At 48.1% G+C, this 26,840-nt stretch overlaps 1 protein-coding gene across 1 annotated transcript; it reads right to left on the bottom strand.

Moving 5' to 3' along the window:
• Positions 1-9,245: 9,245 nt before the first annotated feature.
• Positions 9,246-21,853, bottom strand: PTGS1 (prostaglandin-endoperoxide synthase 1). The gene is made up of 10 exons (XM_011361016.2): positions 21,847-21,853; positions 21,635-21,751; positions 21,078-21,218; positions 20,734-20,877; positions 18,490-18,671; positions 18,294-18,377; positions 17,377-17,623; positions 14,998-15,284; positions 11,600-11,747; positions 9,246-10,380 (listed from the first exon to the last, which is right to left on the bottom strand). Coding segments are annotated over exons 1-10 (1,707 nt in total). The 5' UTR covers positions 21,848-21,853; the 3' UTR covers positions 9,246-10,024.
• Between the last annotated feature and the right edge of the window lie 4,987 nt (positions 21,854-26,840).

The following is a 26,840-nucleotide window of genomic DNA, read 5'->3' as shown; positions in this document are numbered from 1 at the left end:
CACCAACCTTACATAAACTCTTTCAGAAAATAGAGATGTGACAGGTTCTCAATCCCTTTTATGAAACCAGTATTACCCTTATTTAAAAAAAAAAAGATATTGTAGATATAGATATCTGCAGGCCAATGTCTGTCATGAATATAAACAAAAATCTATTTAAAATATTATCAAATTGAATTCAACACTATATAAAAAGGATAAGACCTCATGACCACAGGTAGTTAATCCCAGGAATGCAAAATTGGTTCAGCATTCAAAAATCAACCAAGTAATTCACCATATCAACAGGTTAAAAAGGAAAAACATAATTACCTCAATAGATACAGAAAAAGAATTTGACCCCAAAAATTCAAACATCACACTTAACGGGCAAAGACTAAATACAGTCACCCTAAGATGGGAACAAGGAAGGATGTGATCCTTTACTGATTGTCTTAAATATTGTACTAGAAGTCCTAGCCATACAGCATAGCAAGAAAAAGAAGTAAAAGGCAAATGAAAAGGAAGAAGTAAAATTGTTTTGATTCAAAGATAAACTATTAGCTACATAGAAAAGCTTAAGGAATCTGCAAAAAGATCTGCTAAAACCAATATGTGAATTTAGCAAGATTATAGGATCCAAAAATCATTTCTATTTCTATGTACTAGGAAAAAAAAAAAAACCCATGAAAAAGAAAAAGAAAAGAATCAAGCCATTCCTTTTCATTCTCTTAATGGTGTCATTTGGTGGACAGAAATTCTTAATTTTAATGCAGCCCAATTCATCAATCTTTGTTCTGCGGTTAATACTTTTGATATTCTAGAATAGCATTCCTTATTTAAAACTGTATTGATTTATCTTTCCTGTTTAGATCTACAATCTATCTGGACTTATTATTTGTATTATTTGTGTAAGGTAGGGAAAAAGTTTCATTTTTTCCCTATGAATATACAATTGTATATTTGGCCCAGTATCATTTATTAAAAATACTGTGTGGTTACAACTACTCTGTAGTGTACCACCTTTGTCATGAATAAAGCATATATGCATGAGAAAAAAATCCAACTCAAATTAAATTTAAAAAACAATTCCATTTACAATATCATCCAAAACTTTTAAATATTTCTGGATAAATTTAACAAAATCGTGCAAGACTGTACACTAAACACTACAAAATAATACTGAGAGAAATTTAAAAAGACCTAAATAAATAAAGAGATACACCAGCTCCTGAATTGGAAGGCTCAATACTAAGATGTCAGTTCTTCCCAACTTGATCTATAGATTCAACACTGTCCCTGGCAAAATCTCAGCAGATGTTTTTATAGAAATTAACAAGGTGACCCAAGATTCGAATGGAAATGCAAAGGACCTAGAAAAGCACAAATGATCTTTTAAAAAAAAACAACTTAGAGAGATTGTGTTAAACAATTTCAAGACTTACGAAAAACTACTTATTATAAAGCTGCAAGCCAGTGTGATGTTGTCATAGGGATAAATAAATCAGTGAAACATAACAGAGTCCAGAAATAGACCCACACATATACAGTCATTTATTTCTGTACAAAGATGCCGGTGCAATTCAATGAGGAAAAGAACAGTCTATTAAACAAACGATGCTAGAGTAACTAGACACCTAAATGCAAAAAATAAACTTTGGCTCTATCTCACATGATACACAAAAATTAAGTTAAATGGGCTTTAGACCTCAAATCTATAGAGCTTCTAGATAAAACGAGGGAACTATCTTTGTGACTTTGCAGTGAGCAAAATTTATTGAATAAGAAAGAAAACACTAACCATAAGGGAGAAAATGGTAAGCTGGACTTTATCAGAATGTTTTCTATTATGTTCTTTAAAATTGTATTAAGAAAATCAAAGGGCAAACCACAGACAAGGGAAAACATTTGCAATACCTAAGACTTATAATAGTAATAAGAAGACAAACAACCTAATAAGAAGTGGGCAGAAGATTTGAACAGACACGTCATGAAAAAAGATACAAATGATTAACAATCCTCAACATCATTCATCATCAGAGAAATGAAAATTCAAAACTACAGTGAGATACCACTTAAAACCCACCATGAGAATGGCTAAAATTTGAAAGTTTTCTAATAATCAACGTTGCCAAAGATTCAGAACAACCGAAATTCTCATACTTTGCTGATGGGAGCGCAACATGGCGCAACCACTTTGGAGAACTATTTAGCCATTTCTTATAAAGTTAAATAGATACTTACCATATGATCCAGAAATTCTGCTCCAAATATTTATCCAGGGGAAATGAAGACATGTATCCAGAAATGCCTTGTATCAAATGTTCATAATAGTTGTATTCATAATAGCTGAAACTAGAAACAATCCAAATGTCCATCAACAAGTAAAAATATAAACAGATTCCTGTATATTTACATGGTGGAAAGCTGCCCAGGATTAAAAAAGAACAAACTGTTGATAAACACAAAAATATGGATAATCTTATAAGACACTACGTTGAGCAGAGGAAGCAAGAAACAAAAAGTACATACCATATGATGCCATTCACATAAAATTTAAGAACAAGATTTTCACAATATATACAAATATTGAATCATGTTATACACCTAAGACTCATATGATGTTGCAATTATACCTCGATTTTCTTTACGAGTTTTAGATTCACTTTAATTTCATTACATTAAACAGATATTCATCGAATTGTAATAATTAGCCAGACATTAGAAAAGATTCATTACACTCGATAAGAAAATTCGGTTTGGGACCACAATATCATTGAAAACCAATCATGCAATTAAATACAATAAACTGCTGAAAGTGTTTTTTAGTGATTTCAGAATATCCCTCAGTTTTTTAAGTGGGAAGAAATAAAGTGGAAAATAAATAAACCAAGAAAGAGAAAAAGAACACCCTAATCTATGGTGCTAGGAGTCAGAATAGTAATTACAGATGGTTACCTGTCCCCGCTCTTTCACTAGCAAGCTTATGCTCACAGGCACTCCTACATTCTGCAAACTTGTACACTGCTTAAGTCCGTTCAGTGAGACTCCCTACTTTCTTCCTGGTTTGTCAGCAGTGAGAAGTGTCCAGACCAGCTAATGCGTAAGAGATGGCTGCCATTTTGAATGGCAGCCTCCAGTTCAGCTGCATTTATAAAGCAGGATGTGTAAAAATATTTCATTGGAGACACTCAGTCGGGAAACTTATGTCCATATTTTTCCAAATCAGCAGAGAACTCACCTGTGATCTCTTGTCTAGCTGCATGAGAATGGTCAGATTTAGACCAAGGAGAAGAGAAAGAGGTTACTGAATAATAATGCTGCAGGGTGATCCAGAGAGGCCACGAAGCAAGGTTATTCGGTAAACCCTGGGATGCAGCACCTGATGGTCGTTGAGTTTTTCAAGGGCTTATGGAATTATTTAAAACTTAGAAGAGATAATGTCTTGTCAAAAATACTAAAATAAAATAGTAAAATTGAAATTACAAACGGCTATAAAATGCAATATGTTACTTAACTAGTCAACTAAAACCCACCTTGGCATACATGTAAATTATACATATGTAAATTATATTAAATGTGGTATATGGATGCCTTTTAATATGTTTGGCATGATGAAGGATGAGGTATTCAAAAAAGATTTGCCTTAATAGCACATAGGCCAGGAAAATATTACCTTGATTATATGCCGTACTGTAACTTTTCTGTTAAGTCTAATAAATCTCCCTTTCTTTTTGTGGACAAGGAGATTGCAATTGCTTCTTTCATTTCTGGAACCACAAGGGAAGTCAGTCTACATGGTCCTGGGAACCCGGAGCCCAAGCTCCTGACAAGAAACCCCTAAGTGACCGATAGATAAGAACCAGATATCTGGCACTTGTTAGAGTCTATCTCTGCATGAAACCCTTCAGCCTGGGGGACATTTGGATTCGCTACATTTCTTCTTATTCTGCTGCCCTGCGTGCTGTCTCAAGATTTGTGGAAGGCAACAGACAGTATTTTGCGTCACATTATCTGGGACCTTGCCATCAAGCTGCTTCCCTCAACCCAGCATCCTAGCTCCTGGAAAATTCCAAGAGCATAAGTCATTTGAACATGTGCTAACCACATTTTTTGTGACCGATGACTTTCAGAATGGAAAGAACAGGGGCTTAGGCATCACCCCGGCCTATGCTGTGTTTATCATCCCAGGGAAGGCCTCTTAGATCTCGGTCATCAGTTAGCATGGACTGGACACAGCTCCTGATTGTGAGTTCTGGGTCCAGGTTCTGCCATTGACAGGTTTTCTGACCTCACAGAAATTTCTCTCTGAGCTTCCATCATCTCATCTATGAAATGCAAGAAAGAATCCCAATTTATGTGTATTTTACCACAATTAAAAAAAAACAAAAACAAAAACAAAAAACCATGCCAGATCCCCCACTCCATCCCATAGGGTGACGAGGGAGGAGGCGGAAACTAGGATATGTCTGGGGTCCCTCCTGTGGAAGCAAGAATTGAGAACCAAGACAAGAATGGGCACTTGGTTACCCTGTGGTGGGGAAGGGGAGAGCTTGGGATTGGAGCTTCAACGAGTGTGGCTAGAGGGGAGGGAGTAAAGGGAAGTCCGAAGCAGATGGGGAGATAAAAGGCAACAGTTTTTCAGACTTCGGGGAACCAGTTTTCAGTGAACATCATTGTGGTGTGTAGAGTACAAGTCACAGAGCAGAAAAGAGATAGCAAGCCTCAAAAAAGCGAGTCATGGGAGAGGAAAGAAAATGTCACTCGTTTAAACAGGAAAAGAAGGACCGAGAGACAGCATGATACGGTGCAGAAGTCTCCATCTGAGGCTTGTTAACAGAATCATCTGGAAGTAAATTAACATCACCAACGCCCACCACATCACTGCACCTTCCACCCTCCATTTCCCCCATCCCTACTGTGATTCTGGTTTTGGGGATCTTGAACAGGGCGCAAGGTGGAAATTGGCCACGCATAGGAACTTCACCGCTGCCTCCCACCACTTTGTAGCTCTGGACAAGTCACCTAATTTTTCTGAATCTCAATTTCTTCCTTTGTGCAACGGGAGAAACTCGTCATACGGCTGTTAGTCAGAGTTAATGAAATAAGCAGGAAGGTCCATGCCACGGAGTAGGCTCTTGATAAATGTTTCCTTTTCCTTCTCTAATGGTGCCTGTCATGCTCGTGCATCATCTTCTCTTTCCATCAGGCCATTAAGCAAGAGAAGATACAGCAGGGGATTTTGAACAGAGAACAGGAACCATTTCCCATAATAAATGTGTATAAAAGTTGATGTTTCAAATAAAGCCATTTATAAGGGTTAAAATCTGCCAAAGAGGCACCTTAACTTGTAACAGTCAAACAATGGAAACAACCCAAACGTCCATTGACAATTGACTAGATAAATCGATTGTGGTATCCATTAAGTACTTACACGCAGTGAAGAATGTCAAACTGCTGATACATAGCAACTTGGATGTCAATAGATACGTTGAGGAAAAGAAGTCAGACTCCAAAAAGGATATATTGTATGAAATTAAAAAGCAAACAAAACTAATCAACGGTGACAGAAGTCAGAATAATGGTTATATTTTAGTGGTTTTTAGACAGGGAAGGGGCACAAAAATGCCTTCTGTGGTGCTGGAATGTTCTATATCTTGATTTCTTTGGTGGTTACTTGGGTTTATACTTACAAAAAAATACATGCACTTAAGATTAATGCACTTTGTTGCATGTTATATTCCAAGGTGGGGGGTGGAGGGAGGTGAGGGGAATCTGCCACAGAAGTCTGCAAGACTGTCCTGCCATATTGTCCTGAAATGACCAAGGCTGACGTTGTGCAAATGGCTCAAAGCCCTTTTGACCAAAAGTATAGAGATTGAGAGTACAAAAAAGTATTTAGACCCAGTCTGGAAGGAAATCAAACACGAATAACAGGTAAGATAGTAAGGAAAGTGTTTCATTGTTGTTCCCTTAATAGTGCCCTACAAAAGCTTCTTTTAATATTCATTGCTGTTATTCACCCAAAGCTATTTCAGTTTAAAGTCCATTTTTATAGGAGAGCATGATTAAGTAGAAAAGTGGGCTGTGTGCATGCCTAACATTTTTGACACTTCTTTACGCAAACCTTATTAGCAGAGTGGACGGTGTGTGCCTACGGTCTTTGCGTCTCTGCTATTCTGTACTTCCATAATTTGGCTTCTCGTGTTCTTTGCTTGTAATTATTTGGAGCTGTTGCCAGGTCAACAGTGGTGCCACTGTGATATTCTTTATGGTGTTCTAGGGCACGGGCCCGCAGAAGCAAAACAGAACTGAAACAATAGATCCATTGAGGTAGACCATCCAGGTTTTCCCAGCCTCTTTGAATACTTTTCCCAGATATGGAGAATTTCCCACCATCTGGTTCTTTCCGAGGTACAAGCCAAAAAAATCACTTTCCCATCCTCTCTTGGAGCTGGAATTCGGGCATAAGAATGACTTTAATTCCCAGTAGACATAAGTGAGGAAACAGGTGCCAGGCTGAATCCATTTTCTGGCTAAGGTGGCTGTAGAAGCAGCCAGCTTTCAGGGGCAGCAGTAGTGGGGTTCGGCAGCAGAGGTACAATCCGAGATGCCCGTGTGCGGTGGCGGTAGCAGAAGCATCTGCACTGGAGCAGTAGCCGCTGTTCCTGAGCAGGAAGCCTTAGAGCCTAATCCTCTGGTCTTTCCAGTGTTTCCATGAGCTACGCCATGTCCTATAATAAAATCCTTCCTGCTTAAATGGGCTAGAGGATGTTCTGTTGTTCTTGCTGGGAGCCCTGAATGAACCACCCGCTGTATCAGTCAGCCTCCTCCAGAGAAAGAGAACAAATGAGATATATGTATGTGTGTATGCATGGATGTATATGGGGGGTATATATATGGCTTTATTTTTAGGATGGCCTCACACAATTGTCAGAGTTGGCAAGTCGAATCCATTGGGCAGGCCAGCAGGCTGAAAACTCAGGTAGGAATTGATACTATAGTCTTGAAGCAGAATTTCTTCTCTGGGAAACCTTCGGTTTTTGTTAAGAACCTCAGCTGATTAGATAAGGCCCACCCACGTCATCAAGTGTTCTCTCCTTTGCTCGAAGTCAGCTGATTATAGATATTAACCATGCCTGCAAAATACACTCACAACCACATCTAGATTAGGGTTTGATTTAATAACTGTAGCGCAGCCAAGCTGACACACAAAATTAACCATCACACCTGCCAAATCAAAATTCCGGGAATGGGCATTCATATCATGGGCATTAAGATCTTCCACTCTGAAAAGGCCTTCTTGGTGCGTTTGACCTAATTTTCCATTTGCAAAATTTCATACACAGTTATCCAGGCAAAACCAAGTCCAGCTGCATTCAGGAAAAGACGATCCCTAAAATCCATCCCATCCTCCTGACCAACCCTACAGCCCTTCTCCTGACCCCGGCAGCCAACATCTCTCAGCTGGACCACAGCCACTGCTTTCTGAACATTCTGCTGGCCTCTGGTTCTTGCTGCTGTACTCTATTGTCCCCCGACCCAAGGGTACTCTTTCTAAAACACTAGTCTGATCGTGTCTCTGCCGATTAAAATTCCAGAGCCATTGCAGTGCTTTTATCATCTCAAAGTCGTTCAGGTTTGGTTGCAAACAACAGACCCCAACTCTGACCAGTGAAAGAGGGATTCATGGAGCATCTCTCAGGATGGACGGAAAAGCTAAAGTCTTGAGGTCAGGAATCCAGGCTTCCCTGGTGATCTTGGAAGCGGGAACTCATGGGACAGGCTTTTCAGAGTCCAGCTGTGGGGATGAGTCAGAGTCAGTCATCTGAATCCCCATGCGACTCCACTCGGGGCCAATTTATAAGGAGAGGGTGTTGGATGATTGGCTGGAATCGATTCACAGGCCAACCCTTCGGCCAGGACAAGGCCCTTGATGGAACCACCAAGACTGAAAATAATGAGGGAGGATTCTCAGGCAAAGTAGGGATGTTAGCAGGAGAGGAGAAATAGATATGGGCAAGCAAGACAAGACACAAGCACGCCATGCCTGCTGCCAGCACTCGAAGGATCCTTCCAGATCAGAGCAATCGGGGGAGACTGCATTCTCTGTATTCAATAGTCCAGGAGGGAGTGGAGAGGCAGCTCCAGACAATGCAAAGAAAAACAAGAGCTTTCTGGATTGTAAGGCAAGAAGCCCAGCCTCAGGGACCCCCAGCCTGGACCCCAATTTCCCCCATTATTTCTGGGCCATCTTCCTTCCCCAGGCTCGCTAAAGCCCAAAGCACAGAGTTCTTACCTTACCTTTCTGACCTCTACTCTCTTTGCTGGCTATGGGGGGTCCACGTGGCTGGGCAAAGGGTCTATGTGCTCAGCGGTGAAGCAGTGGAGGGCAGAACAGAGTGAGTTAGAAGGATGATCACACCTATTGTTTGCTTGTTTATCTTCTACTCTTCCCCCACTGGAATGTGAGCTCCACCCTTGCAGAAGCCTGGCCTGTCTGGATTGCTCACTGCTGGAGCCCCAGGCTGTGACGATAACTGGCATGTAGTAAGCAGTTAGGAAGATAAATATTCGTGACTGAATGAATAGAATACAAGTAAGTGACTGAATGAATAGAATACAAGTAAGTCGTATGAATAGAATACAAGTAAGTTGGAGGCTATCCCCCAACTTCTGCCTTTGACCTTGAGCCAGACAGGCAAGATCCGGCCTGGAACTGAACCAAACCAGGAAGCAAGAGGAAGCCGAATGGGGGAAAGAGCGCAGCTCTAGACTTAGTTAGACCCGAGTCCCAACCTGGCTCTGGCACCTGTGGGGCATGTCATATGGCCACCTCGAGTCTCAATTTCCTTGGTTTTGTAATGGGGATTTTTATACCACTTCATCCATACTGTTGAGATGAGAATAAGAATCAAATGTATAAAACCGGTACAGTTAGTGTTCCCCTCCCCAGATGTCTTTCATCTCGGTTGTCTGCTCAGTAAGGGAGGAAGTTGTTTTAATCAGATGGTGGAAGCTGCATGCTGCATCTCCTGGGCCTAGGAAGTCGTGTGTTTTAGGAGCACAGCCTGGAAGAGGTAATATCTGACCCATTATGGGTAAATGAAGCATCTGGTAGATCTGGACAATGACAAGCCCCAGGGACCTGGATGGAAACACCCATGCTGCATCCTCTACCACATCTAGATTGTGGCTGGGAGAAAGGTTACTTCAGTCTTGCCTCCGCTCCTGGGGACGGGATCAAAGGAGACACATAGCAGCAATTTGGAAAAAGAATTTTATTCGCTTCATGAGAAACAGCTGCCATGAGTCAAGACCCTGGATGGAGACAGAGCTCTGGTGGCTTCCAGACAAAGGCCTGGAAAAAGTTCACCTGTTCTCTCTCTATCCGCCAACCAGGGTCTAAGTTGGGGGTCCCAAGAAGAACACCCCACCTCCTTGCCCCCTCAGTGTAGGCATAGATTCAGGCAGTGCATTCTTCTTAGACATCAGATTCTCCTGCTCTGCAGATGTCTCATGGAACAGGAAAATGAACCAAATCAACATTCTAGACATTCAGACCAGAAATGACCTGGCACGCCAGCCACTGTTCTGGATCAGCAACCAGGAACACACATTCGGAATCACCAATTGGAAAGTCAACATTCCAGGGAAGGGGGGCATAATTCTAGAATGCAAAACAAACACCTCCTAACTTTCTAGATGATTCCATCAGGAGCTCCATGTTCTAGAATGCCCATATTCCAAACCAACCAGAAATCTGACATTCTAGGCTGTCAACCAGGAATCCAGGATTCTGGCATGCCCATGAGAACCACTCCTAATGTTCTGGGTGGTTAACCAGGCATTCAGTATTCTAGAATGACAAACAAGACCACAATATTCAAGATAATGGGCGAAAGACACAAAGTTCTAAATGTCATCCCTGATACTCTTGATGCCAAACTAGAAACCGGACGCTTAAGACTAGGAAGCCTGGCCTCGGCATTCTGGAAAGACAAACACAAAGCTCCACCCTCCAGCATGCTGCTGCCCCACCCCCTCAGAGTTCTGTGGACGGCCGCTCCACAGCAGGCTCCCCATCCTGGTGGGGATCGGGCACACGGAAGGCAACGTAGGGACAAGTCTTGGTGTTGAGGCAGACCAGCTTCTTCAGTGTGGCCGTTTTGACAATGTTGAAGCCCATCTCGCCACCAAATGTGCTTGACTTCCAGTACTCCGGAGAACAGATGGGATTCCCCAAGAGGCCCTTGAGGGAAAAGGGAGCCCCAATTTCTATCATACTTTCCCCAAAGATGGAGTTTGGATGGCACTTCTCAAGAAGCAGTCCCGGATAGAACTCCAAGGCATCAATGTCTCCGTACAACTCCTCCAACTCAGCTGCCATCTCCTTTTCTCCTACAAGGGAGAAAAGTTAGAGTCAGAATCACAATGCCATTCATTAAGGTTAATCTAGGGAGGGAGCCTTCTAGATCCACCTTTTCCTGGGGTGAATAAGCAACTTCAGGAGAACGACTTGAGCAATTGAGCACAGGCCCTCAAATCTGGCCTGGCGGACAGACCCTTCTCCAGGGCTGCATCCAGGGAAAGGAATCTGCTACTGAGGAAGGACTCAAGGGCCTGGATCTGCCACCTTGGGCCACACATCTCACTTCTCTGTGCCCTAAGAACCTGATCGTTAAAACAAGGGGAAGCGACTCATCTTGTTTCCTTCACAGGCAGGTTTTAAGGCCTTATCACCATCTAAGACCCTGAGTTCTACTGGCGCTCAGAGAGGTAGTGTAACTTGTCTAAGCTCACACAGAGATTGAGTAATGGTGTTATTTCAGCCCCTCTGAACGATCACAGGACGCCGACCTTGAGCTTCCCTGTTTTTTCAAATCCACCCTCCGTAGGGCACTAGTACACGGGCATGGGTCATGTCACACCCTTGTCAAGACCCTTTAGTGGCTCCCCATTGTCTGTGACAAGGGTTTCCAAACTTGGCTGCCCAGTAGCTGGGGATCATAAACAACAGCAACAACAATAACAATACACACACACACACATGCACACACGCACGCACACACAGTCTTGGGTACTACCCAGGCCTACTGAATCAGACTCTCTAGGAGAGACATCCAGGATGTGATATTTTTAACCAGTTTTCTAAGTGATTCTCAGGTCACTGGTCTATAAATGAGTATTTAGGAATCACTAGACAGAATAAAACCCAAAATCTTTAGCATAGAATCCAATATTCTACACAGTTGAGCTCCAACGTCCCATTACTAACCCCCATCCCATCCCCACAGAAGCCCCTTGCTCCAGCCATACCTATAACTGTTCTCTCTAGTAGATTCATTCTTCGTGAGCTCTGTGCTTTTGTACTTTCTGTTCCTCTACCTAGAATACTCTTCCTTCTATTCTTTATCTGGAAAAATCCCTATTTATCCTTCAAAACCAGACAAAAGCCACCTTCTCTCCCCAAGTGGAATTATTTGCCTTCCCACACACCCTATAATTGCAGTCCCAGTGCCGGCTCCATGTATTGGCCCATTCTGTTTCCTCGCTGTCTTCCTCGCTTTAGTGCAAGTCCCGCGAGGGCAGGGACCGTGTCCGGGAAACAGCTGCTCACCTGTGAACTCCTGGAAGGAGGTATAGGGCTTCATGCCGAACCTCTTGCGGTACTCATTGAAGGGCTGCAGCCGCAGCTCTCGGGATTCCTTGATGACTTCCACCGCCACGTGCAGGACATGGTGGTCTATGTTCCTACCCCCACCGATCTGCCAAGACAGAAACACAGCCATGCTCTGAGAGCCGGGCCACACTGTCCTGGAAAAGAACTGCGGGTCAGGAGTCCTTCCCGAGCCAGGACAGAGCACACGGCTCAGCCTGGCCCCTCACTCTGCTGGGGACCTGCCATGAGGTCTGCCACTGCCATGCCTTCTTGGGGATCTCCTGTGAGTCTCGGCTTCCTCTTTGTTAAAGTGTGAAATGGGCCAGGAGGCCACTGTGCTGGCTCATCAGCCACGCCGGTCCCCGACCCTTTGTGAGAAGCCCCCAATATCCTGTTAAAGAAGGTGCTGAAACTCTTCGGTTCAGCAGCTAGGACTCTGCCGAGGAGAAGGCCAGTATGGCCACAGCCAAGAGCTCGAGCAGAGGGGACAGGCATTCCAGCTTTGGAAACGAAATTTGGAAGGACAGAAGGTTCTCTGAGCCAGCAAGGGTTGGAAACGGGGGGATGGACAAATATCAGCTCGTGAGGTTAAAATTTAGGGCTTTCCTAAGATGTTTTTAAAATTATACCTGGCAGAACTAACATGTATCTGTCACTCTCCAAATCAGTTCTTATTATAGAACAGAGATGTTTGATCTTTTCAGGGATTCTGCTAAGGAAACTATTTCTATTGCTTTCCTTTCCCTTATCGTAGTATTGAGATTCAACAAAATTTACTGAGAATCTAAGTATTAAACAGTGGACCCCTAGTAATCAGCCACCACTAGGACAGAGAAACTCTGACCTTGAAGGTAGGAAGACAGAGTGTCAAGTCACTCCATTCAGACCAGATAAAGCCATTCACGGGGATATACGTGACTTTGTTTCTCCTTCCTTCTGCCAAGTTTTCTGAGAAAGGAGCGGTCATAAGCTAGCAACAAGGGAGCTAAAACCTTGCCAGGAAAACTAGAAAATATAAACAAATTTAGCTTAACTAAACTTGAAGTTTAACTCCAAGACCAATGGGTGGTATAACATCTTGTCAAAGGAATGACAATAGGGTTCAAAGTCCGGGAAACCTGGTGAGATAAGGAAGGACTCAAAAAATTTTCTCATTTGTAACTATTAAGGAGCATTGGTCTAAAGAAAGCTCTATTGTTCGAGATGAATTCATAATGTTAAAGCTTAAGAAAGAATTCTGTTTGGATAGAACGAGTATGACTGGATGGGAAAGAGGAAAAGCAAATTTGGGTGAAATCATATACCTTGGAGCAAAGCTAGCAGAGCCTGGTGCCAATCTCAGTTCTACCATTTAAAAGCTGTGGGGCTGTTGTAGTTGACTTGTGTGCTCCCAAAAAGATACATTAAACTCCTAACCCCCAGTACCTAGGAATGTGACCTTATTTAGAAATAGATGTAATCAAGTTAAAATGAGGTCATATTCCACTAAGGTGGGTCCTGATCCAATGACTGGTGTCCTGATAAAAAAGAAAAACCAAAGGTACAGGAAGAACACCATGTCGGAGAGATGCTTCCACCAGGAGCTGAGAGAGGCATGGAACAGAGTCCCGCTGGAGCCTTCAGAGAGAGCCAGGCTCCGCTGACACCTTGATTTTGGACTTCTAGCCTCCAGACTGTGAAAAACTACATTCCTGCTGTTTAAAGCCACCTAATTTGTGATCCTAAAACAGGGACCCAGGGCAAATTACTGAAGCCAGCTCTCAGCTTCTTCCTGAGCAAAAACGGGGCCGGTAAGAGCATCCGCCTGATGGAGTTGTGGCAAAATAAGGGAGATAAAATATGCAGAGCAGTCACCGCAGTGTTGGTCACATGGTAACCCAAAACGATGGTGGCCACGGGTGGTGATTATCAGCTGAAGCCCCATTTCATCATCTCTCATACTCTTTTTAATATGCCGAGAGTCGACAGCTTCTGCTGCCCTTCCACCCTGCACCAGAAAATAGCAGGGCTTTTCATAGGCCCCCCCCACAAAAGCCGCTGCCTCTGCTCACGCCTGTGTCCCCACAGAGAAGACAGACCGTAAGGCAGCCAGCAGCTGCCCACTGCTGGCAGCATATTGCAAATTTCAGTTAAAATACCAGAAAGAAACCTGAACTCCTATGGGGCCACGACTTCATGACAGGGCTTAGGGACGAGGATTAGAGCAAAACGGGGGATGAGGGGAGCTGAGATGGAGGAGATGAAAGCTTCCGAATGTGCGAAAGGGAAGATTTAGGAGGGAGTCGAGTAGGCATTTCAGGGGACAAAGCTATATTCATTTTCTAGGCCCGCCGTAACAAAGTACTACCAACTGGGTAATTTAAACGACACAAACTTATTTCCTCACAGTTCTGGAAGCTAGAAGTCCGAGTTCAAGGTGTCAGCAGGCTTGCTTTTATTCTGAGGCCCCTCTCCTTGGGTTACAGATGGCCGTCTTCTCCCTATGTCTGCCTCCTGTACATGTCTATATCCTAATCTCCTCTTCTTAAAAGGACACCAGTCAGACTAGGACCCACCCAGTAACCCCATTTAACCTTAATTATCCCTTTAAAGACCCTGTCTCCAAATACAGTCAAATTCTGAGGTCCTGGGAGTCAGGACTTCAACACATGAATTGATGCGGGGGAGGGGTCATTCAGCCCATAACAGAGGCCTCCCCTTTAATGAAGACCTACTGTGTGTAGGCACTTCCACATATATTATCGTACCCCGCAGGTACACCTGGTCCTCAGATTGCCATGTCCTCTGACTTCCAGGCCTTTCTCAAGCTGTCCCCTCCATCTGGAACACGATCGTATCCTGCCATTGACACTACCTCTCTCCCTGGGAGATCCCCATCCATTCTTCGGTTCTCTGCTCAAACATCACTTCCTAATCCACAATCCCCAACTCTGGCTCAGAAGACCCCTCTCCGAGTCCCCAGGGCCCCGTGGGCTTTCTGTACTTTGGTTCCAAACATGTTCTTACAATTCTGATAATACCCGAGATGCACCTGGCACAGGGCCTAACGCACAGGAAGTACTCAAGTGACGTCAGCTGCCATATGACTGTTGTTCCTTTCTAAGGCATAAGTGCCAAAAAGGACAAGGCCCCAAGAACCACACTGATCTTATTCATCGCTATATCCCCAGCAGCTGGTGCGATACCCAGCATTGCTGAATGAACGAAAGAATGAGAAAATGAAGGAAGGAATGCTTACGACCGCCCTGTAGGAATGACACTGTCCCCGTTTTACAGAAAAGAGAACTGGGGCCTGAATCCAGGTCTGTGGGATCCCAGAGCCCACCCGTCCCCACCGAGGCCCCTCTGAGACTCACCCGGCCGGCGCTCTGGCGAGAAAAGGCGTCCACCAGGGCCTCCACCCCATAGTCCACCAGCATGGAGGTATTGAACAGGAACTGCTCGTAGCTGTACTCCTGGGAGCCCACCTTGAAGGCGTCAGGCATGAGCGGGTGCCAGCGGTAGAGCTGGTTGAACTCCACGGCGATACGATTGCGATACTGGAACTGGGCGCTGAACAGCAGCTCTGGGTCGAACTTGAGTTGCAGGAAGTAGCCGCTCAACTGCTGCACGTATTCCTCAATCACAATCTTGATGGTCTCCCCTGGGAGGGAGCATTGGGGAAAGGGTCAGCAGAGCACAGCCATTGAGTCACCCGGCCTGGGAAGCAGGCCAGTTCGTGGAAACTGCTTGCTTTTTGGCTTCTTCGTGGCTGTGGACGCTGTTTCATTGTATTTGGTCCACGTTCACTCTGTCTTTTTGTGTAGAGGTGTGAAGATGGAATTTTCTGTTTCGGGTTGAACTGACGTCCCAAGATTAGATCTACCATCTGCTCCTACTTCCACAGAGATGTGTGGGCCCAGCTAAGCAGGACATGCAAAGGAAGTGTCTGAGAACTGGTTCCCTGACCCTCGGGGACCCCCCCTCCCAAAGCTCATTAGAAGAAGTCGCAGAGGCCACAAAATCTGGGGAAATGGAAGTTGCTTAATGAGGGCTCTCATCGTGACTGCGAGGCGGGCTTCAAAAAGACCCCTCCGAGGGTGGCCGCTGCAGCATAACAAGAAGGCTGAAGACAGAAGGCTACTCCAGTCCTAAATATATTTCTCACATGTTCCTATAAATCAGAATTCTTGTGCACTGAGTTTTCCTCTGCTCCCTCAGTCAACCAGCTACAAAGCAAAGAGCCAGAGGAGAAACAAATCGAACATTCCACAACAAAATGAAAACCGGTCGCCTAGATATTAAAGGAAACAGATATTTTAGCCAATCAGCCCTTAGCTAAATTGGCTTTTAGCAAATCGGTCTGGAGCCACTGGATTTGCGATCAGCAGACCTGGTCCAAATCCTGGCCTCACATTTCTAGCCACTTGAGCCAGGGCCGCGTGCGTGGCTTAAGCTCTCTGAACCTCACTTTCCTCATCTGCGAAATGTGTGTTATAATAATATCAGTTTGTATTCATAGGGTCATTGGGAGGAGTAGAGAATAATTGCATCTACACTGCTTGGCCCAAGGCCTGGCATAATATAGTAGGAAGTGTCAATACACGTAGCTGGGTCGAAGAAGCAGGGGAAGTAAGTGCAGGTGTGAGGGGAGAATCCCCTCCCCATCCTCACACATCGGCAAAGATCGGGCTAAGTCTTGCGATCCCTCCCCACTCAGGGACGAGCTCCCCTTGCAGTGGGGTGGAAGTAGCATGAAACTTGGTGGCAGCCAGCCCTGGTTCAAGTCTTCCTCTGCTGAGCGGTCTTGGAGAATTCGCTTAACCTCTCTGAATCTTAATTTGCACCACAAGAGGAATCATATCTGGTCCATAAGGTTGTGGGGGAGGGTTAAATGCAGTACTGGATGCACAGCATTAACACCTTTGGTCACGGCTTTATCACCAGTCAGTATGCTGGGCAGCCTCCTCCCATGGACTTGCCCTCTCTGGTCAAGGTCTCTGCAGTGCTGGGACTTCAGATCCGGCCCCTTCTTCTTTAGGCTATTTCTATCCCCGATGCCTGGCTCTTACAAGCTCCGGCGAATCAGGAGCTATAATTGGGACCAGCAGGGACTAGCCATGCCCAGGATGCCCAGAGGCGGGGGCAGGGGGTTACTGGTGACTCAGAGTGAACACAGCCTGGACACGAGTGTCAGGGGCCAAGCTTCCAGGCAGGAAACCAAATGACATTTTAGGCTGCAGACTCGCCCCCGTAAGGGACACGAAAATATCCTGTCCCTGAGTCACTCAGATGCTACCAAACTCCAGGAAGGCAGATACAAGAAGGGCAGGAAGCGTGAGCATCCCCAAAGGCTAGGCAAGCTGGACTTTGAGCTGCACATGCTGGGGATGTCACTGTATGCATCTGGGTAAAGAAACGTGGGGAAGCTGAGACTTGGGATGGCTAATGAAATTGGCTGTGAGTTACCCAGCTCACAGTCAACCACCATAGCCATCCACTTTCTGAAGGCCTACTATGTGCTGAGTGCTTTCCCATTCATCATTTCAACAAGTCCTTACAACTATCATCATCCCCAACATCCAGATTTGGAAACCGAGGCTCAAATAGGGGAAGGGGCCTGCTCCCGGTCTCGTAGCTAATAAGCGGAAGAGCTAGTCTTCCAGTTCCAGCTTTCTGTCCCCGAGCCCTCCACCCACTGCTTCTCAGGACAGAGGGGATGACCTTCCGGGTCAGGGCCGGTTTGGAGTCCTCACCGATAAGGATGAGGCGGGTCGTCTGGAAGAGCTGCTCGTCGCCCCAGGTAGGGTGCTCAGCCTTCAGCAGGTCACACACGCGGTTGTGCTCACGCAGCCAGAGCGTGGCATAGAGCATGAGCCCAGGAAGCAGGCCGAACACCTCCTGGCCCACTGCCATCTGGCTCTGGAGTGGAATGCCCCGTGGGTAGTGCATCAACACGGGTGCCTCTTCCACCGACGGCGGGTACACCTCTCCATCCAGCACCTGGGGGATGGGGCCACCTGGCAACCTGCGAACGAGGCAGGGCACCTGCGCCTGCCACAGCGGACTTCCTCCCGCTCCTACTTACAGCCACCCCTCCTCCCTAACCAAGGCCTGTTGATTCTACCTCCTAATCAGGGGCCATCCTCGGCACTGTGGCCAGAGCAGTCCTTTAAAACGCTCATATCTAAGATCACCTCCTGGCTTATCACATATGTGGTTCACATCATATTTCTATGGGACAGTGCTAATTTAGACAAAAAGTCTGCATGGAACTAGCATCTTCACGTTCGTCCGTGGTCCCTGATCGGCTGTGAGTTCCCTGAGGGCAGGGCCCATAATTATCGCCGTCACTGCTCTATCACCTGTGCCAGGCACATGATAGCGTCCAGTAAATATAGTGGAATTATTAAAAGGCAACTGGAAACGCCCATCATATCAAAGCCACCTCCCAGGAGGACACGAGAGGTCATTTCTGCTCCTCATCTGCTCCTCTTGTCCGGCACCTTCTCCACAAGATTTATTGTCTCTCCAACTTGCGCACACCTCCAGCTCCTGCAGCTGGCCCTCTCAGGACACCACCCAGCCACCACCCCTCCACCACCACCACAGCCTCTGCCTGGATGATGGTGGAGGCTCCTTCCCAATATCTCATCCCCGTGGCCGGCGCTACCTGGTACTTGAGTTTCCCATCCTTAAAGAGCCGCAGCTGATGCTGGCGTTCCAGATTGTCTCCATAAATGTGGCCGAGGTCTACCTGACAGCAGAGAAAGAGAGTCCACTCAGATCACTTGGCCTGCCCCACCGGTGACAACCTGCCTGTGCCGAGTGAGGTCCGGAGAAGCCCGGAGGCCCTCCTAGCGACTTACCCCGTGGCCCAAGGCCTTGGTGAAGCCAGGACCCATCTTGCCAGACGTTTTGAAGAACTGGTGGGTGAAGTGTTGCGCAAAGAAGGCGAACATGAGATTGGTGCCTTGGGGGTCGGGTATGAACACCCTCCTGAGCAGGAAGCGACGGCTCAGGAGCTGGGCATCTGGCAGCTGCTGCTTCCCTGTTTGGGGAGGTGAGAAAGAGCAGTCGCTGCCTCTTGTCTGCGTCTTCCCACCCCCAAGGACCTCCTGGGCTCACCAGACCCAACTGGTCCACGCAGGAAGCCCCGCAAGGCCTCCACAGAACCACCTCCCTCCTGCCGGCTGGCTCCTTGCAACTTCTCTGCCAAAAGACCCTAGAAGTACATACGCGTGAAATGGCACGCTGTTTGGACCTTGCTTGAAAATACTCCATTTAAAAATAAGGTGGGGGGAGATGAATGAAATAAGATTGGCAAATTGTAGACCAGTCTTGAACCCGGGGGATGGATACATAGGAGATCATTAGACTTTTCCTCTCAACTTTTGTGTATGTTTGCAACTTTAAAAAAAAAAAAAGTTAAACAAAAAGACAAAAAGGGGGAAGAAAAAAAACAGAAACAAAAGAACTTGGACTTCCTGGCCATAGAGTAAAGGAGCCTGTGTTTGAAACTGGCTGTGCCATTCACTAACCGTGTGAACATACATAAGTCATTTCATCTCTCAAATTCTTCATCTAGAAAACAGGGCAAAGGAAACCTATTTTATGCAGTGGATTTGAAGAGTGCGTGAAATAACGTAAGCATGACAGAGAACCGGTGACGTGGAATCTTTTAAATCAGGGGTCAGAGAACTTTTTCTGTAAAAGTCCATCTAGTCAATATTTAAGGCTTTGCCAACATACGACCTCTAGCACATCGACTCAGCGTGGCTGCTGCAGCAGGAAAGCAGCCACAGACAGTCCTTAATGTGTTCCAATAAAGTTTTATTTACAAAACAGGGAGCATTCGGCCCGCAGGCTGGAGTTTGTCAACCTATTTTAAGTGACGTCAGTCTTTTTATGTCTAGGGTAAAGACAAAAAGTCATCTTGAAGCAGGTTTCTGTCATGATGAGAATAAGTGTTAAAGGACCTTCCTTAAATTATGTCATTGTCAGAGGAGTCAGTTCCCATTGCCCTGGCAGCGAGGAATAATTAAATTTTTGTGTTCTCATCAAGGCATCTTTTCAGAAGACCTCACTTGAGGCCCAGTGTTGAAGGTCCAATCAAGATCAATAGATTAGCTCTTTGGATTGAAATGTCCGACTGGTTTCCTCTAGCAGGAAAGGATATCACGCACCCCAAAGGGAACTCACCAAAAGGGAAGTCGGAAGGAATGATCCGTACCCCATAACTTGGAATCGTCACTCAGAATGATGCTGAGCAAGGACTGGTCCAGCAAAGTGTTGGCAGAGTCCAAAAGGGCTGTGAGACGCAACTATCCTGGCAGAACGGTTATGCTTTGGGAATAGCAGCTGCGCACGTGAGTGCAAATCATCAGAGAAGTGCCCTTGAGGCCCAAGTCAGGACATCTAGACCTATGGGAGGTTCTGAGCCCTCCAAAGCACTCAACCCTGGGGCTGCACAGGACCAGTGCTCAATAGCGACACCACGTGGTGGGAACTGAAGTGACGGCAGTGGCGGGCTGATGCCTCTGGTCCTCTCTGTGCTTGAAGCTGAACTGATGATGACTCTGAACTGGGTAAACTCTCAGGTTTGGGGGCAACCAGGAGTGGGGTGGGAAGAAGGCCTTAGGAGAAAGATTCCTGCCAGTGAGACCAAGTGGGGTTTGGGCAACTAAAGAAAAAAAATCTGACTTTATATGTAAACTGCACTGATGAAGCATGGAAAACTATTTAGATTAGTGAAGAGCCAAATAAAAAGCCCACTATTACTTCCCTCCTACGTTTCAACTTTTAAGTCACTCCCATCCCAGTAAGATCCCATCCATTCAGTAGACAAGTTTCAGGCAAAGAGGGGCCCTAAAAATACGGCAGTGCTAGCCCGACTCTGCTACTAGCTTTCTAGGTGACCTCAAGCAAAACCCTCCACCACCCTTTCCTGTCTTCATTCCCCAGCCCCATCCTCATCCCTGGTTCTGGATAAGTCATACAATGTCTTTCCTTAGTCCACTCGTCTGCAAAATGGGTCGATAATTGCTCTTCTGCCTGCTTTTTCCCAAAGAGGACAACTGAGCATCCCCAGCCCCGCCTCCCACCTCCATTACCTTTGGTCCCCATGGGCGTGGGGCAGTCTCGGGGCACAGAGGGCAGAATTCGAGTGTAATAGCTCATATTGGAGAAAGACTCCCAGCTGAGGTAGTCATGCGCTGAGTCATAGGTCGGGGGACTGGGGATAAGGTTGGAACGCACTGCAGAAGGCAAAAATGTTGGTGACAAGAAGTTCCCCACCCCCAGTGATACCCCTTCCCTGCCTTCTCTTGGCTCGGACTTGTTTTATCTGGCATCACAGAGTCTCCCCACCCACCGCCCTTATCAGATGCCAAGAATTTCAAGAACTGGCAGTATTTCTTGCTTCTCCAGATTAAGGGGGGGCCTGCCCCCCACCCACCTGTGAGGACCAGGCGCATGAGCATTTCACGGATGAAGGTGGCATTGACAAAGTCCCAGAACCAGCGTCCATGTGTCAGCAGGAAGTGGATGGCAGAGGGGCTGGGCCGCAACAAATTCCGGAGCCAGGTCCATAGCTCAGCTGCGGGAGCAGTGGGGCTTACTCAGTTGGGCCCTCCTGGCAGCACCAGAGGTAGCCAGAGTGGGAGGTGGAACTGGTATTGGGGGCCAGAATGGAATAGGGCAGGACATATGGGGCAGGGGTAAGGACAAAACCTTGGGAGTGATGACACATGACAGAGCCAGAACCCTATGTGAGGACAGGGGACAGGACTAGAGAATGTGATCAGGCTGGACAGTGAAGACTCTCTGCAGAGACCGGAACCAGGAAGTGAGGACTGAGGTCAGGGAGAGTGTCCAAGATCAAAAGCTAGGCCAGGAAGAGAATGAGGCCATGGCCAGAAACAAGGGCAGGAAGTGGGGAGGTCTCAGAGGAGGAGCCCAGGGGAGCAGGAGGAGCCCAGGACAGAAGGAGTCGGGGCTGGAGGTGCAGCTCACGGATAGTGCAGTTGGGGCCGGAATAGCCCGTGCGGGTGCAGTCACACTGGTAGCGGTCAAGGCCGAAGCGGACACAGACGCCCTGGTGCTGGCACGGATAGTAACAACAGGGGTTCACTGTGGATAAGAAACAGAGATCAGAGACCCCTCCAGGGTGACCTCACATGGGGGCCAGAGACAGGGACTCAAGTGGCAGCTCTATCCTAACTCACTGGACTCCAGTGTTCCTCCCTCGAGTCCCACAGCTATGAGCAGAAAGGCCCCAGCCCTGCCGTTTCTGGGCCCTGCTCCAGCATGGCCCACATCAGGGCCCCCAAAGGAAGTCTCCCCTTCCTCCTTGCTGCCACCAAACGGGAGCAAGGGAAGAGTCCAGGCCCCAGGCCGTGACATCGGAGGTTGAGAAATAGCTGATAAGATGCTGCAGCCACCGGTTTCTAGAGTTTTCACTTCCTGCCAAGTCAGAGCCCAGCACCATGGGCAGGGTTTGTGGTGTTCAGAAAAGGGACAAGGATGGGAGCTCTCTCAGACCAGTCCCCAAGCTCTGGACACCTGGATCCTAGGAAGATGAGATCGCCCACCGCAGCCCTTTATTTGTGCAGAGGGAAAGGAAAAGCAGTTATTATCGATGGGAAAACTGAGGCCGGAGAAAGGGAAACCCGGATGGGTCACCCGACAAGTCGCACCAGACCAACCGCCTTTCCCTTCATTTCCACGCCACCTCACAGACCCAGAAGTCGAGTCCAAGGAAAGAAGTTTCCCAGAACCCTGCAGACAGAGTGTGGGCTTAAGGGGAGGCTCATCTGCCTCAGCTCCCATTCCTGACAGGCCCAGCTTTGGCCCACGTCATGGGGGGATCTGGGCTCTAAGGATCTTGAGGCAGGTCAGGGACCAAGGGAACAAGAGACATATGGCTGGAAAAAAATCTCCCGAGAGGGTACGTGAAGCTCTGGAGTCAGGCCCCTGTCCCCTGAAGGGAACCCCACCAGCGAGTCCGTCCTCATGTCTAACCCAGATCTTGCAGACCACAGACCCCTGGCTCATATCTACCCTGCTTTAGCAGATTCTTTGAGAGCAAAGTCGGAGACTCCTCAGAGCTCTCTCGGTGCTCATTCACTCCTCAGCGAGGGAAACTGCGGCTCAGAGAGCGGTGGCGGCTTGGCCGAAGACACAGGACGGAGTAGGATCTCCCACGGACTCAGGACCCCTGGCTCCTGCCAGCGGCTCCTTGTATAACCTCACACAGAACACACCAAGCACCCCACAGTTCCCCCTTATCTGGGCCAAGAGCCAATGTTACAGGGAACTTCTCTGTTCTTTGTACAACTGCTTATAGGAGGTCAAGAGGGGCTAGCGAAAGGCGGGAGAAGCCCGGGAAGTCATCTCAGGGTGCTGTGATCACTCGTCAGGACCCTGGGCAAAGCCTGACCCCTCCTCACTTCACAGCAGAGTCCCCTAGGCCCCACCTCAAAGAGGGACCCCAGCACCACCAACAACCATACACACACACACACACACACACACACACACACACACGCACATGAGCAAGCAAGAAGGAAATCACAAGAATCATGCAAATAGTTTTGTTTAAGCAACTCCCCACGCACGCCCCCACAATGGCATCTTTGTGGTACAGGAAGGAGGGGCCAATGGAAAGAAGGCTGGACTAAAGGCCTTATCGGGCCAACACAGGCGGACTGCCAGGCAGGCCCCAGGCAGGAAGGGTCGTGACAGGACCCAGCCTCCCCGTCCCACAGCCACAGCCGCAGAAGTGCCAAGCAGCCCAGGACCAACCCACAGCCGGCTCAGGGATCTGGGACTCTCCTTGTTGATCCCTCCCGCTCAGGACACTCTGCTCACCTGCCTAACTCACCTGCCGCAGAGCTCGCTGCCCAGCTCCCAACCCTGGCTCGCGAGGCACTCTCATCCCCATACCGCCCACAGCAGGGATCCCAGAAGGATCTGGAGAGGTCCTTCCAGCTTATTCCGCCCCCTCCCTTGATCCCAAAGTTGAAAGCTCTTCTTCCTTCACGCAGACTGCTGCTCCTCCCTAATAAACTCCTTCCAAATCTACCTGACCTTCCTGATTGGGCCCGCACTTTGCCTCCCCACCCGAAAGCCTCTCCTGAATAACCACACTCGACTCCTCCCGCTTTCTCTCCCCACCCCGGCTCCCTGTTCCAACTCGACCTGCCCTTCTCCGCCATAATCCTCCAAGAGAAGAGGCCATACACTGTCCCCAACTCTCTCCTCCAAGCACACAGTGGGGGCTCGACCCAGGTCCTGGAGAGATCCAGGCACCCAGGACATCCAGATAGGATGGCCAGAGCTCCACAAATGTTTGTAGAATTAATAAAATGAAGCGAGGAGACTGGCCACCCCAAGCTTGGCCAGAGAGACCTCTCATCTTCCAGCCCTGGGCCGCCGGCCTGGAAGTCTAGCTCTAAGACTCCCTGCCTGAGGGAGTGCTGCCCCAGGAGCATGGAGCTCCCTCCCTCTCCTGCCAAGAGAAGCTGCGTGCGGAGGCCCCTCCCTCCGACCTGCCGTCCAACTTTCCCTCCCTCCTTCCCCACGATCTTCCCCATAAACACCAGCTGGCCCAGGGCAGGAAGAGTTCTCCCCAGCAAGGACAACAGCTGCCACTGGGGCCCCGGGGTGTCAGGGTGGACAGAGATGAGCCCGGGAGCCGCTTCCCCAGGGGTGAGCCTGACCAGGGACCTCTTCCCAGCCTTGCACTGCTGACACTCAGGTTTATCTGCTCAGCTCTCCCAAGGAAGGGTGGGCGAGGAAGGGTGGGGAATGTGATGTTCAGGAGGCAGGAGACTCACCCAAACCCCACTGCTTCAAAGTCACACAGCCAAGATTTGCTCTTCCCCTCCCCTCCTCCTTCTAGAGGTTTCCAGGCCTGGATTCGGGGAAGGGGTGGGGAGGGAGAGTCACTTTGATCTAAAGACTGGGAATGATCCCAGGTAAGGTAGGTTTGTCACCCTTCCTTCTTAGGTGGATCCAAAAAAAAAATCCTAAATGAATGAAACCAGAACTCCAGATGGATCCCCTCTCCCTGCCACAACCAGAGCTCTGGGAAGTACTTACAAAGGAAGGCCTGCTTCCAGTCTAACTTCAATTCTGCATGCTTTCATGCCAGCCCAGTCCTGGGCTCAGCAGAGGGCACCTTGTATAATAAACCATCAAGAAAGAGAACTGGGGAGATGCAGGCACTAAGTCCAGGGCATCTTGAGTTCCCACACCTAGCACAGGGCCAGGCACCAAGTAGGTGCTGGGAAAAGATGAGCTCTTTGTTGGCTGTGTGTCCTTGGGCCAGTCCCTTCTACCCCCCGGGCCTCATTGACCTGTGTATCCCAGCAAAGGGAGGGAGCAGACAGGCTCTAAAGAGACCTCCTTTTATGCCCCCCTTCTCCTCTCCTCTCTATTATTTGCATCAATGTGACCCCCCTGCCCCATCAGCAAACAACCTTGTGACTTGCCCTTACCGAGCCACCCAGAGGTGGGCTTGATCAGCATGCCCACACAGCACACATCCCCACAGACAAGGACTGTTCAGGAGGGCCTGGCTCCAGAACCTGCTGAAGATTCAAGCAAGGAAGTATCTCCCAGCCCAGGAGTTCTCCAGACACAGTGGGGGAACACCAAGTCCTCCAAGATACAGAGGCGCCAGGCAGCAAGAGGCTGGACCAAAATCGTCTAAGAATAATACTTAGAGAAGCTCTAGGGGTCTTGGCAGCCACAGAGAATAAAAGGGCCCTGACAAGCCAGACCTGGGGCTCACCCCTTACACCCAGCTGGAGAGGAAGCCCCATCCCAACCCACAGACCCAGCTGGTGCTACAGATAGGGGGTGGCCTGCAGCTATAGTGGGGAGGTCTTGGCATAGGTCGGGTTCCTACCCCATACGCCAGAGTTAGCTGGCCTTAGGCCCCTCTGCCTGGCACGGAGGTCATGCTCAATTCCTAGCCTAAGAGAGAACACTAAGTCAAGTCCAGGAGCTGGAGGGGATGAACTTAAGCATGAAGGATCCCCTGGCACAGCCTTGCCTTCCAAGCTAGACTCCACCTCTTCCATCACACAAGAAGCAGAAGCAACATTCTCCCCTGCCACCTGCCCTCAGGAGCATCTGCGGCCATCACCTCCTTGGAGATTGGCCTTTGCTGCCCCGCTGGGGGAAAAAACACAGACTTCGACTTCCCACAGATGCCCAGGCACCTAGAACCTCAGTTCACCCATAGACTTGGAAGTACAGCCCAAACCTTCTGCTCCCACACCCAACTTGTCTCCCGTTCTGTCCTTGACCTTTACAGAGGCCTCCTTAATGGCTTCAGCTCCTGCCATTGCTTCTGTCAGAAAGACCCTTGCAGACTTTCATGGGAAAGCCTCACGCTGTTTCCCCCCACTGACCACCTCCTCAGGTTCCGGGTCCCACATCACTGCCTCCGAGAAGCCTCAGTTCCTCACACTTCAGAGGTAACTCCCCTGAGCCCTGCACACCCCTGTGTATCTCTCAGTCACAGCCCTGACCCCCCTGGCTGACAGTCTGTGGGCATTTCTGTCTTCCCCATCAGACCGGGCCAGCTCTGTGTCTCCAGGTTCCAGCCAAAGACTAGCAGAAAGCAAACCTTCAGAAATGTTTGTAGAACGAAAAAGACAAAATGACAACAAAATAAACATTCTGTTTAAACACATAGCAATATAAAGATAAGTAGAAAAGGCAAAAACCAAAAGGGCACAGACTATGACTCACTGGCTAGTAAACAGACACAGGAAGATAGGCAGGGTGAGCCCCCGGCACCCCAGGGGCCTGCGTGGGGCGGAAGAGGGCCGAAGGCAGGGCCGATCCAGGACCTGATAAGACCTGTGGCTGAGGCAGCCTGGTCAGCCCCGACTCTGCCACCGGGGTGTCAGACAAATGGGCTCACCCCTTTGGGCCTCGGAGTCCCCTTTTGTAGAATGGGTCTATCACACATCCCTGGCGGGGCTATCCTGAGCACCAAAGAGAACACCCACAGCCAGGCTTTGTAAATAAACTGTAAAGAGCTGTCCGCAGGAGACTTCCTCTTCTTCTTCCCAGAAACCAGGCCTTCGCTCATCCCCACGCTCTTGCCTGGAGCACCCTCCATCCTCTCCCCGGCTTCCTCAAATGCCACCCACTCCTACTCTGTCCTCTAGGAAACCCGATCGGATTCACAGCCCCCCTA

This window comes from Pteropus vampyrus, unplaced genomic scaffold (assembly GCF_000151845.1).
Source record: "Pteropus vampyrus isolate Shadow unplaced genomic scaffold, Pvam_2.0 Scaffold61, whole genome shotgun sequence".
In the NCBI taxonomy this organism is placed as follows: Eukaryota; Metazoa; Chordata; class Mammalia; order Chiroptera; family Pteropodidae; genus Pteropus; species Pteropus vampyrus.
Note: the sequence above shows the minus strand (reverse complement) of the source record. Positions and strands in the feature narration are given on the sequence as shown.

What these genes read in the sequence shown, in the direction of transcription:
- PTGS1 (XM_011361016.2), bottom strand. An exon ending in ATGGGAAACTCAAGTACCAG is followed by an intron (nt 17,624 to 18,293) that starts GTAGCGCCGGCC and finishes CCCATCCCCCAG; the next exon opens with GTGCTGGATGGAGAGGTGTA. An exon ending in CTCCTTCCAGGAGTTCACAG is followed by an intron (nt 10,381 to 11,599) that starts GTGAGCAGCTGT and finishes TCTCCCTTGTAG; the next exon opens with GAGAAAAGGAGATGGCAGCT.